The following is a 16,401-nucleotide window of genomic DNA, read 5'->3' as shown; positions in this document are numbered from 1 at the left end:
AATCGAAAAAAGATCGTGATCTCGATTCAGACACCTATGCGATCTCATTTCTAAATTACGGCGATCCTATGACGTCATGCAGATTTTTTTTTAACATTTAAAAAAAAAAAATGTTTTATTATTTTGCTTCTGAATAATACCAACTTGCAATGTCAATCATACTTAAACGATGTAAAGCAAATATACTCTATACATGTAACATTAAAGTACCATGATCGCATGCAAATGGTAGTGTTGTTCTGTCTGTCTCTCCTCCTCATGCAGTGTTAACGCTGCAGCCACTAGTGTTGCCAGTTTTTGCGGAAGGAATAAGCAACCAGGTCTATGAAAACAAGCGCAAAAGAACCTGAGCACTTTAAACCTATATATGTCGGGTCGGCTATTTGAAAATAACCTATCTACAAGCTCACAACCGCAACAACCATTATTACTTACTACCAAGCAACTTTACAGAAAGATAAGCCCAATGTGGCTTATAATAAGTATACCTGGCAACACTCACTGACTGCAGCACGTGAGGGCAGGAGCCAGCAGTATGTTTACAGAAGCGTTAGCATTAGCACTGATTAGCAAAGAGTGACGAGAGCGACTAGTAGTACAAGAAAAACAGAAATGAGTGACACAGAAATGAGTGACGAGGAGGTCGAGGACAATGACAACAACACCGATGAAAATCCCGGTGGCGACTCTGGCGAGAGTGAGAGGGAAGTTGTGCTTGTGCCGAAAAAAGGACCACATTCATCCAGTGTGTGGAACTTTTTTGGATTTGATCCTGATGATGACTTACAAAAAGTCGTCCACTGTAAGCATTGTTCTCGCATCGTCGCAACGACGTCAGGTAACACCACAAACCTATTAAATCACCTGCAACGTCACCATCAAATATTTTTGTTACAGTACTCACGTGACGTCTAAGAGTAAGAGTGCAATAAATATTTTCATTGAAACGATGAGAATCGTGTGAGAATCGTGATCTCAATTCTTATGGAGGAAAATCGTGATTCACATTTGAGCAAGAATCGTGCAGCACTATGCTCAATGCCATGGCACATGTTCACACATGATCTTTTGGACACATCCTGATGGCACCATATGCAAATGTTCTTGCGGGTCAAAAGGCGAAGTGGCCAGGACTGGAAGGCAGAGAAATGTCAGATATTTAAACATGTTTGACAGTTGAAACCATCATTGACCTTCGAGGGGGCTTTAACTGGCTGCAGGGATTGAGCAGTGCAAAAATAATCCTCCCCTGTCAAACGTCACTCAAACTCAGCATAACACAAATCATCATCCAGCTTAGTTTCCCTCCAATTTCAGGATAGGCGGAGAGACTCGTGGAAATTGGTATGTTAACCGGCAGCCATGAAATCTGTGAATTTGTTGGACTACAATAGAGATCAAACAGAGCTGGATTTGTGTGATTAAGCATCCTTGAAGCCTGTTGATGTGAAAAGCTGTTCTTACACCTCCATTCTACGGGAGTAAGGACATGTTGGGGGACTGGTTGCTAGGTGGCAGGGGTGACAAGGGGTGAGGGGGGGAGGCAGAGCAGGCAAGCTAATCAGAACAAGTCTAGATCATAGAATATCATCCAAGGACTTCTTGTTGGACTTCGAATGACACTGACCTTCTACGAATACCCTTAATTATGTGGGATGATCTCTTGAATAAAGTCCTCAATCAAAGTCACAGACCCCCTACTAAGAAAGCCTTGGGTGTTATATAAAATAAACATTAACTCTGTTACTGGAGATGTACAAATATGTAACAGATTAAAGGCACAGCCCACTTCTTTTAAGTGGATTTATTACCATGTGTGAGGGGTTATGAACGTGTCACGACACCGGGTCAAGCAGAGTGATGATCACAAAGGCAAAGTTGACATTTTGCTTTCAGTCTAATCTTGCTTTTATAGTGTCTGGCTTAATTTGGCATTAAAGAGCTGCTGTACTGGGTAGAAATAAACAAAAAGTCAGATTAGAGCTAAGGTTTGGATACAAAAGATGTAAGGGGGGGGGAGAGTCAAACATGATGTGACACCACAGTCAGTCTCAGCTCCAGCAGGCTGAATGCGTGCCGAGCATTGAGTTTCCCAACATGTTTTCAAAGCATTCAGATAAAGCACAGGGGAGGCAGGCATGGAGCCCATTACCCTGCTACAGTATATCCTTGGGAAAGAAAGACAAATATATATAGCTTACACGCTATATCTGTAAAATATGTGATTTGCTTTTATCTGAAATCAAAGAGATGCTCACAAATCTATTAAACGCCACCTTTTGTTTTTTAATAATGCATCATCCTGGGACCAAAGCCAGCTTTTCAAGCAAAATGTAGACTTTTGTTCTGAACAAATATAATTAGATTTATTTTGAAGATACTCTGTGCAATGTTGAAGCTAATTTGTATTTAGTAAAGTACAGTCCTTGATGAGATATTCCCAGAGGCTGGGAGGCCCAGTTTGTATTTTCCACCAGCATAAAATCCTTGAATTAAAGAAAACTCGAGGGCCTTGCACTTTCCAGAGATTGTCGACGGCAGAACGTATTGAGATTAGAACGGATGTCTCTGTAGCATTGACTGCTCTTTTCTGAGAGATGACAGTACTTTGTCATTCTTCCCAGTCATGTACATTTCTATAAAAAGGTTTAACGTTGTTCAATGCATTTGAAGGCTTGAGGCCAGGCCTATGACAGTCTCATTCTGCTCTTGACATGATTAAATGTAATGCCTTTTAAACTTATTATAAATATGTTTAGTGGGTATTTTATTAAATGTGATTTATTGGTACACCTACGAAAGTGTTTGAAAATGGACGATGAAACACAAATGATACCAGACAGAGGTAGACAGAAGCCAGGTTTCAATCCAAATGTATCTCAAATATTAACAATGAAATGTAGTTATTTAATAAAAATAAATATATAAAATATATTATATTTTTGTATTATATCATACAACTGCAGTAGAAGAGAGCGCACCAAAATGCCGTTATTAAAAGAGAGCAGTCAAACCTCCAGCAATGAAAAGCAATAGAGAAAACATATGTATTTTAATGTCCAAATGATGTGCATACATCATAGATAACATTTTGAGTCCGCTGTCACAGGCAGATTCTATCAGCTGTAGTTAGCCCTCCTGAACATCTTAGTGAGCGCTTTGAAAACACTGTCTCCGGCTGACTTCATGTTATCTTTTGAACAAGGAACCTCTAAAGGGGTCTTAAATACAGTGGGCACTTTGACATCCACATTGATAGCAGACCTGCAGACATTGATAAAGCTGCATGTCTCAGGCAGTCAAATCATCATTTGCTCTTACATAAGCAACGTTGGCTTCTTAGCTTGCTCACACCTTTGATAGATTATGACAGTTGGACATATTCCATATTTCCAGAATTAAAGGAAAATTCAAACTAACTGCAAGTAATAGGGTTAGATTAAAAAAGCTAAGTGGGTTCATGTATACAGTACACATACATATGAGCAGCTGTTTATGAGACAAATTAAATTGGACGGTGAAAACCCCCAACAGAGAAGTCTTTCAAAAATTCATAAAGGTTAAAAACAGTTTATTGTGCTCATCTCAAAGGACGATGTCAAGCAGCTCCTCATTGCATGGCCATAGTATGCTGCACATATGTATGCATACTGTACACACAAAGAGATCAGACCATACTGCACACTTGCAATACACCCTCCCCCACCTGCACACACACAAACACAGATCTCTATTTGATCTAATAGTCTATGACAAATGACGTGCCATACTTGGCCACACAGCTCATACTGTGACCACCTCTGCTTTGAAACGTTATAAACAGGTGGACTGATGAAATGATTTCAGTGGTGCTGATGTTGTACTAAAGTAAACCAAAGCTTTTTATTTACCTTCAAATTCTACATACTCAAACTATCAACTAAAGGACTTGAGTAGTGAATGAAGGACAGAGTTTTGCATAAAAGAGTCTGAAATGAGTTGTCTTCCCATGGTGTCTGGGCTCAGTCTTTCAGTTAGAGGAGCTGAAATATCCCAGAGAGGTTTGAAGACTGCTACGCTTTCCATTTAACAAGAGCAGGTTGAGGTGGTTCAAGTACCCAATCTGGACGGCTCACACACTCCTCCCTGTGGAGGCATTCCAGGGATATCCAATTGGAAAGAAGCCCCAGGGCTACACTAGAAAGAGCTGGAGGGATTAACTATCCAAACTGCCCTGTGTACGCCTCGAGGTTCTCCAGTAGGAGTTGGGAGCCAATGTCGCCATTTTTGAGAATGGAAAGTAGCCCAAAAATATAAAAAAAGGACGCCAGAATAAAAGAGGGAAGGTTGAATATGGTTGACTGTTGCCTAAAACTCTAAATATGTTTTATGTGGGATGAAAATGTTCTTACCTTTGGTGGAACAGCTGGTCCAGCAGTGTAGGGAGCCAGGCTTGGTGGAACATCTGTGATGTAGGTCTTTCGGGGGTCTTGGGCGGGGGCAGGCTCAGCTCTCCTGGAGCTTAAGCCACCTACTTGGTGAACTCCTGGATGGTGCTGATCTTGATACGCACCCTGGGCCATCTGGGAGAAGCCAGGCTGTGGTGGTCCATAGGCAAAGTCAGGGCCTTTGGGCTGGGCAGGCATGTACTGCACCTGTGCAGGGCTGCGAATGGGTTGCTGGCCGAAATGCTGCCCTATCGGGGCCTGATGCTGGGGGCCGGGCTGGGCGGACCTCACCTGGACATTGAAGGTGGGCTGGCTCGGGGTGGAGGCTGTGGCGTAGGAGGCTGGGACCGGCTGAGGAGCTGTTTGGATTTGAGGCTTGGTCACCGGGCTGGCAGAAGAAGGGAGGGTAGACGAGCCGCCCCCTGGTGCCTGAGGTTTGGGTGTAGATTTCTTGGTGGCAGTCAGAGGTGGCTGGGTTGGAATGACCATACGCTTGTAACCAGTCACTGGAGCGTTTGGGGTGGAGGGTGCAGACGGGACAGAGTTCTGAAACACAGCACAAGAGTTTGGCTCTGGTTAAACAAACAGCCGGAGGACTACATTTCATGAAAAACACATCGCACTGTCTGGGCTGGAAATAAACATCTATGTACAACTAATCTAAAGAAAAACTTTGTCAGCATGTCAATAGGCTCACAAGGTAATTCCAAAGATTTTACGATGTTCATCATCACATGTAATCATTATAATATTGGCTAATAAGGAATAAATACAAAGCATTGCTGAGGCTGATGGGAATGTTATTAGTTGTACAGATATTTGGTGATAAAGTATGGAAGATCTTAATATGTTGACTTGATGATGATCCTTGATGAAAGTCAACGATCACCAAAGTAATAACAATTCATTATTGTGTGTCTCGAAATACATGACAATCCTTCCAAACATCGTTGAGAAAATCTCACTGAAAAGCATGAATGTCCTAACTTTCATAGAATCCAATCGTGTGGTTAGTTTCAGCCCGACAGCTCAACAGTGTCATCCCTGGAGCCATGCTGCTAGCAATAGGCGCATTCACACCGCAGTACTTTTCCTGCAAAGGTTCATGAGAACTTAGTTCATGAAAGCTCTTTAGTTCTCATGAACTAAGTACAGATCGCGTTCACACCGGAATAAGTCCCTGGGGGAGGATTAGGCAAATGAAGCCGCTGACGTCACTTCTTCTTCTTCTGCTTTGGGTTTACTGGCAGGCCGCAAACCACTTCACGGCGTATACTGCCGCCCAAAGTCCCCGGCCGGAAGTCCCCGGAGTTGGGGAAGGCTTCAGTAGAAGCTGCTGGGAGTCCCAGCAGCTTCTACTGAAGCCTTCCGAGTAAATCGCCAGAACGCCGACACCTCCTCATCTCCACCGCTCCCATGTTTTATTTTGTGTTGCCATAAGTTAGTCTCTCTGCGTTTCTGCGCTGGGCTAATGCTAATGCTAATAATGGAATGCGAGGATAATAAAATGGCGGCTTCACAAAACTTTTTTGGAGTTTTATGGGGCGTGGTTTGCAATCCGCCCAGCCAATCAGACATAGGAACCTTTTTCTCCTACGAAAGTCCCTGCTCTCTAGCAGGGACGGAAAAGGGGGTGAAAAGGTTCTGATGAACTAATTTTAGTTCCGGCTCTTTTTGGTGTGAACGCGACATTTCAGAACTATATCGGAACTAAAGTGGGAAAAGTACTGCGGTGTGAACGCGGCTATTGATGAAAGCACAACAGGACCAACTGAAAACAGTTGCATTGAACCGCTATTTACTGATACAGTGGTTTACGCTCAAATGATTATCCACCCTGCCGCCCCAGAGCCAATTACAAGGCTACCTCGATAGCAGATGCTCTAGTCTACACCAACCACAAGAGCCCATCATCTATGGCTAATAAAGCCAGAGAGGAAGGGATAAATTGTTTGGTAGAGGACGCCATGACAGCAGATTGGCAATGGCACTTGACACTTGTGCTGACTCCAGCTGCTTGGACAGGAAGGATGTTAAATCACTGAGATTTGTGGCGCTGGTGTTCCTGGGAAGAGACGGCTGTAAAGCAGCAACACAAGCCACTGCAGGGATTGTCACCATCTGAACAACTGTGGCATTTTGATCTAATGTTCAATGGTTACATTTAATGCAAAGGCCAAACTAATACAGGATACAGCAGCGAGTGTCTCACAGAATAACAACGTTTCACTCTGATGTCAGAGGCTTCTACCCTAAGTGTCTCTCATGTAAGTAATAATTGTTTTTCACTACCACTACATATCGGTGTCAGACGTTCAGCCAGTCTAAAAAGGGTCTTTCATTAACCTTGGATGGCCTTATTAGGTTACTGCCTGAAGCCAAACAAGCTGAGTCAATTACTAAATTTACAGCACTTCGGGAACAAAAGTGAACACTTGTAGTCTTTAGACCTTTTGCAACTCAGTTTGATGGGGTGTCTTCTAAATTGGGGCAAAGCAACAATTTCAATTGATTTCCCTTAAAGGTTTATCAAAGCATGCTGCACAGCATTGCCCCATATAACTGTGTGTTTCTGCACTGCTGCACTACATTAAGAGACACTAAGAGACACTTTAGTTTGAATTGAATCAGTAGAAAAGTATGAAGTACAATTCTGTGATCCTCATAATGTGTTGAGATAAAAATAAATCAGAGTATTGGTTAGAGGTGCATGCATGAACTTTGTCTAAATCCTATCTAATCAAAGTCAGAGGGGAGCCCTAAGGGACCATTCAAAGCTCCAGAAAATATGCTCTGCTCTCACTCTGATTCCTGTCTCAGTGATTAATGCTGATGTTAATTTGAAAAAGTGTGTCTGTCTGCATATGTATGGAAAATCTCCTCGATGCCCTTCAGGAAGTAAAATTACTTAATTTAAATGTTTCATGGGTTTTAAATACTCTAGATTATTAATTTATCTTTAAGGCCTTAAAACCTACAGTAGCATTTAGTTAGCAAAGCAGTGGAAATGCAAATTGGCCCTGTGAAAATAATTACACTGTCATGGTACATTTTCCACAAATTACATAAAGAGAATAGATTCACGCCTTTCTGAGGGTGATGAAACTAATAAATAAATAAATGTCTATATTATGGCAGGAACCTGAAACTATATTGGTTTAACAAGATCCTTATCATAACCAAACAAGAACAACAAGATTTTTCACATTATTTTGACCGATTTTTATACCAAATTCAAAATCTTTACTAAATATGTTTTATTTGGTTATAACACACAACATACTTTTCCCTCATCTTAATTTAAAAACGTGGTGTGTTGTTAAAAAAAAGCGTTTATACTTATTTGTGTTGGTTTTACAACTAAGATCTATTTGGCACAAATATATAAAATCATATCCCAATTTATTTCCACTGATAGTTGATACAATGTGATATTGCATAATGCCAATAACGATTTGGAATGATTTCTTAATGATTTCATAATGAAAAGGCTTGTTATCATGCACACATAAATGAAGACTCCATATTTTATTATTTTATAATTGCGCTCAGTTCAGCGGAATATGTTGGTGGTTCCTCGGTGCAGGAAAAAAACCAGAGGTGACAGGGCTTTCAGTGTTGCAGCTCCCAGACTGTGGAACAGCCTCCCAGCACATATCCGGACTGCTGAGTCTATTGAACTTTTTAAATCCCAGCTAAAAACTCACCTCTTTGCACTGGCTTTTAATACTAGTTGAACATTACATTTTTATATTTGTATGTGTTTTTTATTTATTTATTTTGTATATGTTTCTAGTTATTGTGCTTTTTATTATGTTTTTAATTATTGTTTTATTATTGTACTCCCATTGTGTTATTTAATATTGTAGTTACTGCCTGTACAGCACTTTGGTCAACTGAAGGTTGTTTTAAATGTGCTATATAAATAAATAAAGATTGAGATATAATCCACTAAAGTCTGCTTGTGAACCCAGTTTGTGTCTGGAGGTCCGAGCTCAGATAGAGCATCGTACAGCGGTGGGGTCTCTAACCCCCGCTCCACACACACACACTTTTAGAAAAGTTTTCCCTAATGCCTTCAGTGAAGTGAGCCCTCCCTCTACACTGTAATTCAGACTGACTTTGCAAACAACTTAAGTGTGAAATTTCACAGAGCCTCTGAAGAAAGCCTTTTGACACATTAAAACAGATTAGGAGAGACTATACAGGCCTTAGGGGGCCGGAGTAAAACTGTTAACTTTGCATTTCAAACCACAAGGGTGGGGGGATTTTTTAAGCAAGCTTGGGGATAACCCCTTAAGAGGAAGAAGTTCTGCATCTTTTCAGACTCATCTCAGACCTTGGATATTTTTCACTCAACTTTATCCTGAATACAAAGCGGATCCTCTCCACTGTTAGCTCCAATGTCCAATGGCATCGCTCTATTTCAGCAGCTTGCACTCTGAGCGCAGGAGAATTCACAGTCAACACTAAAGCGTTCCCCAATCTTCCTCCATTTTTAGTCACCTCCTGTCTGCGCAATCAGGCACAATAGTCACATTTAACAATCCATCAGCCTAGTGCAATTGAGGGTAGCAATTTGCTTCCTAAAATAGTTGGAGATAAGGCACATTAAATATGATTAAGCAATGTCTCTGAGGCACATGGCGAGACCTCTAGCTGTTTCAACTATCTCTCCGTTTGCAGATAAAGTGTGTTATACACACACTGTCTATCTTATATCGGCTTATTTTTTGGCTGCTTAAAGTGATAGCTGCATGACGACCCCCGTCTCTACAAGGGAATATTCCAACAGTTTCATCAACAACATATACTGTACATTAAAGCTTTATTACATTATAATTAGAAAAACTGCCACATTGACTGGTTTTATTCATCTCAAATAAATATATAGGATGTTTACTTTTCTTAAGCTTATTAAATATATTTTTTAACACGCACAACAAACACTAACACATTACAACAAAACAATTAAAGAGACATTTTAGGAAGGTGTATTTCGTAGGACTGTTAGCATTACTGTGAATTGTTAAGTACATTTGGCAGCATGCACAACTACAGTATCTGCAGATGCATTCCCATCCATCTGTGTGAATGTCCATTATTCATTTGTGCAAAAGATAAAGAAATTGGAAATGCTGGATATGTGAAAAGGTGAAATATAGTTTTCCATTCTATCGCTTTACAATGGCTCATTGTTTTTTTGTTTGTGATGTACTATACAGAAAATGAATACACACTTATAATACAGAGTGAGATATGAATACACAGGCACTCTTTTCAGTTTTACCACCAACACCATCAAGTTGAACATTAGGTCCATATTTTGAAATGTATATTCTTATGTAATCTGCAAAAAACTGGGTTTCAGAAAAGAAAGTATGTAATATTCCTAGTATGATGTAACAACATCATATAAAGTAGGGCGTGTTACTCACTGATGCAACTAAAACGTTTTTTTTCCCTGGGCTTCTGGGTGGAGAAGAGAAAAAGTCCCCGGGAGTCACCGATGGTGGCGTTTCCGCAGGGCTATTTCAACAGAAGAGGGAAATGTGTGTTTTGTGGCTCTCACACAGCACAAACTAATAGTTTAATTCACTTCCTGCAGTTCTACAGGCCGTCTCTCTCAGCACTGACTCCCCCCTGTAATGAGCTCTTTTTCATGCACTTGACCCGTTGTGCTCCAGGAGGTGAAATACTGCACAGCAGAAAATGTCCATCGCTTACAGTGTGTCGATATCATCAATCCCAGAGACTGGAAACTCTAACTGTTCTCTCTGAGGCTGTGTGTGTGTGTGTGTGTGTGTGTGTGTGTGTGTGTGTGTGTGTGTGTGTGTGTGTGTGTGTGTGTGTGTGTGTGTGTGTGTGTGTGTGTGTGTGTGTGTGTGTGTGTGTGTGTGTGTGTGTGTGTGTGTGTGTGTGTGTGTGTGTGTGTGTGTGTGTGTGTGTGTGTGTGTGTGTGTGTGTGTGTAATGACAGCTTATGATGCTAAGCCTTTTAGCATTGTTGCTAGGCCTTCATGGTGTACAGAGGCAGGTTGTATGGACAGTCACAGCTTCTTGGCTCACACTAAATCTGTCATTGGTTCACCCTGTTAATAAAAGACAAAGGGGTGATACTGTGCGGTTTATTTGACTAACAAACATTGACGGAACACACTGAGCTCCCGCAGGCGTGCTTCTCTCCACAGTTGGTTGCCCCTGTCAAAACTCAGAACCTGCTGCCAGATTGACCTTAAGGTCAACGGGTGCCACCGGCTCTGTAGCAATATCTCTGCTTTCATGCATCAACAATGCAATCAAAGAGAAAGCAGCGTAATAAACAAATAGAAAGGAAAAGTTAAACGCCACTGAGCCCTGTCATCACAGAGCTGGAGTGTCAACTTGACGCAGTCCTGGCAGCTCCAGGATATAAGCTGCAGCAACACACACTCGTGGCGTCAGAGCCCTGAAGAGTTCAAATATCCATTGCAAAAAATAGCTGCCTTCGGCTTTGACCTTTTATGAGGACAGCAGCAGGAGCCATCGTTCCTCAGCTGACTGTCAATATGGAAGAGAAATCTACTTTTTAAACACTGACCTTTGTGTGCAGTGGAAATCAAATGACAAAGCAGCAGTGATAACTTGAATGTGCATTATAACATGTGTTTTGTCTTAAAGGTGGGGTAGGTAATTCACTTCAGAAGCACTTGTTATATTCCATGGAATGCTCTAAACATCCCGATAGCAATGATTATATTAAATGCTTTGACAATAAACACATAAAAAAAAAATTAATCTGTGGAAGCCGTGGTGCTGTAAAAAGCACGACCAATCATCTGAGCCGGCCCGGCTAAAATAACTGGATGGCCTACCTGCCTGTCAGCCTTCCATCTGGGCACAAACTTATCTCGTGCCCTCATTGGTCATGTGTGTGGTCATGTGTGTTGGAGGAGGGGCTCTGTAAGGAAGTCTGAAGGAAGGGGCAGATTTTTTTCGGCTGCGTACTTTCAAATTCTAGCGCACTCGAGCTGGTTTCTCCATTCTTACCTACCCTACCTTTAAGAGAAGCTTAAATCAGAGTGTCTTAGTTGAGAGTGAGTCAAAACAACAGGACGGCAACACACATGGACAAAGTAAAAAGAGCTCCTAAAAAACAAGGGCACTATGGCCCTATGAGGTATGAATGCATTTAAGTGGTTTTTTTTATGTAAAGTTTATCTCAAGACAACAATAACATGCTATTTCCTCAAATGAAGATGATTAAGAGCCTGGAAACCTGAGATGTCAAACACAATACAGGATAACTATCCATAATCATGCAGCATTGTACACAAATAGAGTCCCAACTGTAAGTGAAACTTGGTTACCAACAGTAGAAAATAACATTGACATTTATAATATTGCAAATTTCAAAATAATCAACCTTGGAGTTGCCTTGCTCAAAAGTGTGTTCGCTGAGTTTCCTTCATAATACCGCTCTATGCTCTTTATAGAGTTTTTCTTTTTTGATCAAAGGACATTTCTGAGGGAGGAACACTGAAATAATGAAAGCATATCAGTGCAAACAGACTTGAATAGAGTCCGGACAGACAGAGAACAAGTTCACAGCATCTGAAAAACCCTCAGAATAATCCTGTGCAGCATCTTCCTGTATCCTACAACTGTTTTTGCTAAACAAGGTATTTATAGTAGTCCAATGACACCAGCCCAACAGAAGAGGACTTTATTCTAAGCTAAGCTAATTAGCTACATATTTAGACAACTGATAAGAGAATGGTTTCAATATTTTCATCCTTCAACAAGAATTCAAATGTATTTCTCAAAATGCCAAACTATTCTTTCAATCTGATTCAACAATAATGACATAATAATATTTAGTTTTGTTTTTTTGTGCCAGGTATTACCAGCTATCTACAATGTTGTAATGTGTACAAGATAATCCATTTGTTTTTGCCCAATAAGAACTGGCTTTCCCAGTTATAGCAGCTTTTATTTAAACACAATCTGAATGATTCTACGTGACATGAAATGTGTTGATTCAATGGTTATCCACGTGTTTATAAAAAAAACGATGAACCCCCCCCCATAGAGGTAGAGTTGAAGTGTAAGAGATGATGTGCTCCTGAAGGCATGCAGAATTGAAATGGAGGCCATCCCTTGAGATGCCTCCAGATTTTGAGCCCCATAAGGGGGGCAGAAGAAAGGTCACAGCCCTAACACTCTCTTAGGGAGCTGAGACACAGCCAGGGTGGTCCGCAGTCTGCACTCCCTGCCACCAATCAGCATACGCCATTATCAGTGGGAGCCGTGGGATTGAGCAGCCTATCATTTTGCCATGTTGTGACAGTGAGTGCCATCCACAGTGCCATGCCTGCTGAGAGGGGGGGTGTCATGCAGGGCTTGACTGGCACTGAGTGATGGGAGCCTCCTCAGGGCGCTCTTTGGGAAGGGTCCATCTCAGCAGCATTCCAAGCACTTGGCTTCAGCTCAACTGTCAGCAGACTGCTGTAATGCCTATTAGTTTTGTGTGGACATGAAAACGTATCCCACAGACATCTTCTCTGATACAGACGCTTTAGTTCACTTGCCTTTTTTACTGTTTGAGTAGAAAGCAAACCTAGGGGACGAAGCTCTGAATGTTCCAACTCATCTGCTATTGGTCAGATGACGATTTAGCAACGGACAATATTTGAGTGGTTCCAGTGTAGCAAGATTATATACAGATAACAGATATTGGATCAAAACATTAAACCAAGTTGGAAATGAAACATGACATTTACGCCCTTATTGTTTCAATGTTTAATGCAGACAAAAGGTGCAAACTAAAAGCGAAATTGTCGATTGCCAAGATTCAGCAAGTGCGTTCCGCCCCTCTTTTCTCCGACTGTTTACATGCATGCAACTGAGGCTTTCTAAAACGTGCTTGCCCTTTACTTTTCTGACTACAAACACACTACTAATGGAAGCGAGAACACTGCCAGACCAAAGTCTTGTCCTGTTGCCTTCAGATTCTGCATTCACATGCAGTCTATATATAGAGATCAAAAGAAAGCAAACTAACTGGAGCCTTAGATCTTCCATTTGGGTCCTTTGATGCAAGAGTTTCTTGACCTCTTTGTTCGAAAAGGACAAATGGCAAAACAGTAGGGACCCACTGCAAAAATATATGACCCCACTCCACACTATCAAACCAAAGTCAAGTCCCAAGCCAGGTTACAAATACTACCAACAGAGTGAAACTGTGTGTTATCTCACTACATCACAATCTAAAAACACATTGACTGCAGAGTTTAATAATGGAAACGTGAACTCTGAAGTCCATATCACACGGTCACAACCTTTTCCATCACAGGCACTAAAGAGCTTAACAACCTGCTTCATTGGACTTTCTAGAAAGCATAAACAAATGCACTCCTTATTGAAACCTTATTGACATTGAAACAAACAAAGACACGGCTCCAGTGCACTTCGCTGATGTTCTGTAATGACACTCAGGCCGGTACGTTTAGGGAGCTCAGGCTTTCAATATTTTATTCACAATGCTACACATTATTGTTACACAGTGTTTGGATGAATCAGGACCAGAGACCAACTTAGATCTCATCAAACAGGACTGAATCAGATCAGAACGAGGTTTTAATGGAGGCAGTGCATTAGAGTTGAATTGGGATGAAGATGTCATGGCTTCATGTGGAACTAAATGGTTACCTCATGGGTATTACAGTGGATAACTAGTAAAGGGTCAGCTTCTGTGGAAACGTTTCTATTCAACAAATACACTGCATGATAATAGTTTCAGTGACCATAGTAATATAATATAAAAAGACTAGACAAAATAAAAAATGTCATAACTGGAAAACAAAGAAAATGTGCTTATCAGCAGAATATGAATGCTTTAAAGAAGGGGTGTCAAACTCAAATACACAGTGGGCCAGCATTTAAAAAATCGGTACTAGTCGAGGGCCGGAATGGTTCAATGTTTATTGCAAAACTTATTGAAATAACTTATTGCACATATTAAACCTGGAACTAAGAAGCTTAAATAATTGCCTATTATTAAAGCTTTCAAATTAAACGTAAAATAAATGAAAAATCAGTTGCATTAATTTCTTATGGCTCTATCTGCAGCTTTTCCGGAGTCATTTCTTATGATTATATTTTTCCACAGGCCAACAACAGCTTCAAAAAAACATGCCCTGTTGTCGCAAGAAAAAAAGTGCAAAAAGGAACCTCAGTTTGCTGCTCTGTGATGCTAGCTCAGATACTTGGCATCTCATCTTGGGTGCAAGTTCATCAATGTTTGGGCTCAGGCTCGGAGCTGAGAAAATCCTCAGGATTGAGTGAAGGTGTGCGTGCAATATACCGGTGGGCCAGATCTAACAGTAATTAGGGCCCAAGCACGATGTGCTAGGACCCGACGGCATCCTAGCACGAAGTGCGAGGAAACTTATTGTTATTGGTGGTATTATTAGGGCCTGAGCACGAAGTGTGCGAAGACCTATTGTCATTGGTAGAGCACGAAGTGTGCGAAGACCTATTGTCATTGGTAGAGCACGAAGTGTGCGAAGACCTATTATAATTGATAGAATTCTTATTCTTATTCTTCTCGTTCTGCAGTTTCTACCTGTTTTTGAGGGGGTTACAACACTATTCATGTAGCGATATTTGGCAATGCCGACAGGACGGGTGAAAAATGTACATTCTGGATTCGATGGGTGAAACATTTGCTACATGTGAAAATTCAGTTTTCTAAAAATTTACATAGTCGCAGCGTAAGTCTGACGGACCTGAAATGTGGCACACTTATCCGGGTGGAGCTGCTCTACATATTATTCTCTTGTATCCCGAAGCTCCGCCTACTTTGATTTTTGTTTAATTAGCATAATGTGAAAAACAGTGAAATATTAACTTCAATTTCAATTTCATGATTTTCAACACCAAACTCAGTGCACAGCCTCAGTGGATGGTCAGACACATTACCGTAGAAAATGAGCACGAGGTGTGGAAAAATGTGGCCGACATCAATCGAAACGTATTAGCAAAAAGGTGTGGCCTAGACATAAATGCTCACAATTCATCCGAAATGTATCCAAATATCACACATTTCAGTGGATAGGTTGTCTGTCTTGGGGAATAGGCACAAAAAAGCATGTTCATTTTGGACAATAGGGGGCGCCAAAAACACAACAAATGTATACCTCAAGAACGGATGGACAAAATACATATATTTTGTCATAGATATACTGGCAGGATGACTATAAACTGAGATTTAAAGTGTCGCAACCAATGATGAATGTGGGCGTGTCCTATTCAGTTTATTCTCAAAATCGAAGGGTTAAAAACACGTACGGACACATAACTTTGTGTTAAAATGAGTTACGGCCTTTAAACTCGGAACAGACGTGACAGCCCACAACCTTTTCCAGACTGTAAAAAAAAAATCGTACGCTTTAGCAAATACGGCTCAGTAGTGCCCCCTATTGTGCGATAGTCACATATAGTTTCTCCAAACTACCCGAATTTCACCACAGACATTCCTCATGGAATTGCGGACATATTTCAAAATGGCTTGCATTAGCCCCGCCCCCCAGAAAGTTGGCCATTTTGAAAAATCTCTGTTATTCATGCATTTCGGCGCATTTTCGCAAACACCTCCTAGGGAAAAGATCGGAAAAATTCCAGTCAACTTCAGCCCATATCCAATATCATGCTAAATTGCGATTAAAATAGTTGCTAGCTCAATCGGGGCGGACGTAAGCTAACAGAGAATGTACCATTTTTGACGATCATGTGCCAAATGACTCCAAAGTACTCGCATATAGTTTTCCCGATATTCACGAAACGCTGTATTAGGGCTGGGCGATTTTTTCGGTTTTAACGATTAATTTGCATTTTTACTTTCCTATGGTTTGTGAAATGGCTGAACCGAAAAATCGCGATTTAAAAACATTTCTAGACTCCGCAGATTTGTTTTGCTTTAAGGGACTCCGTAG

The 16,401-nt window shown here is 41.0% G+C and overlaps 1 protein-coding gene across 6 annotated transcripts in view; it reads right to left on the bottom strand.

The window, feature by feature from the left end:
- lpp (LIM domain containing preferred translocation partner in lipoma) overlaps positions 1 to 16,401 on the bottom strand; it is a 202,427-nt gene that overhangs the window by 63,701 nt on the left and 122,325 nt on the right. For all 6 annotated transcript variants that reach the window (XM_034235722.1, XM_034235725.1, XM_034235726.1 and 3 more), the window contains one exon: positions 4,392 to 4,973. In XM_034235722.1, the coding sequence (XP_034091613.1) occupies positions 4,392 to 4,973 (582 nt within the window). The remainder of the gene's footprint in view (positions 1 to 4,391; positions 4,974 to 16,401) is intronic.

Source organism: Gymnodraco acuticeps, unplaced genomic scaffold, assembly GCF_902827175.1.
Source record: "Gymnodraco acuticeps unplaced genomic scaffold, fGymAcu1.1, whole genome shotgun sequence".
NCBI classification, from domain to species: domain Eukaryota; kingdom Metazoa; phylum Chordata; class Actinopteri; order Perciformes; family Bathydraconidae; genus Gymnodraco; species Gymnodraco acuticeps.
This window is presented reverse-complemented; position numbering and strand designations above follow the sequence as displayed.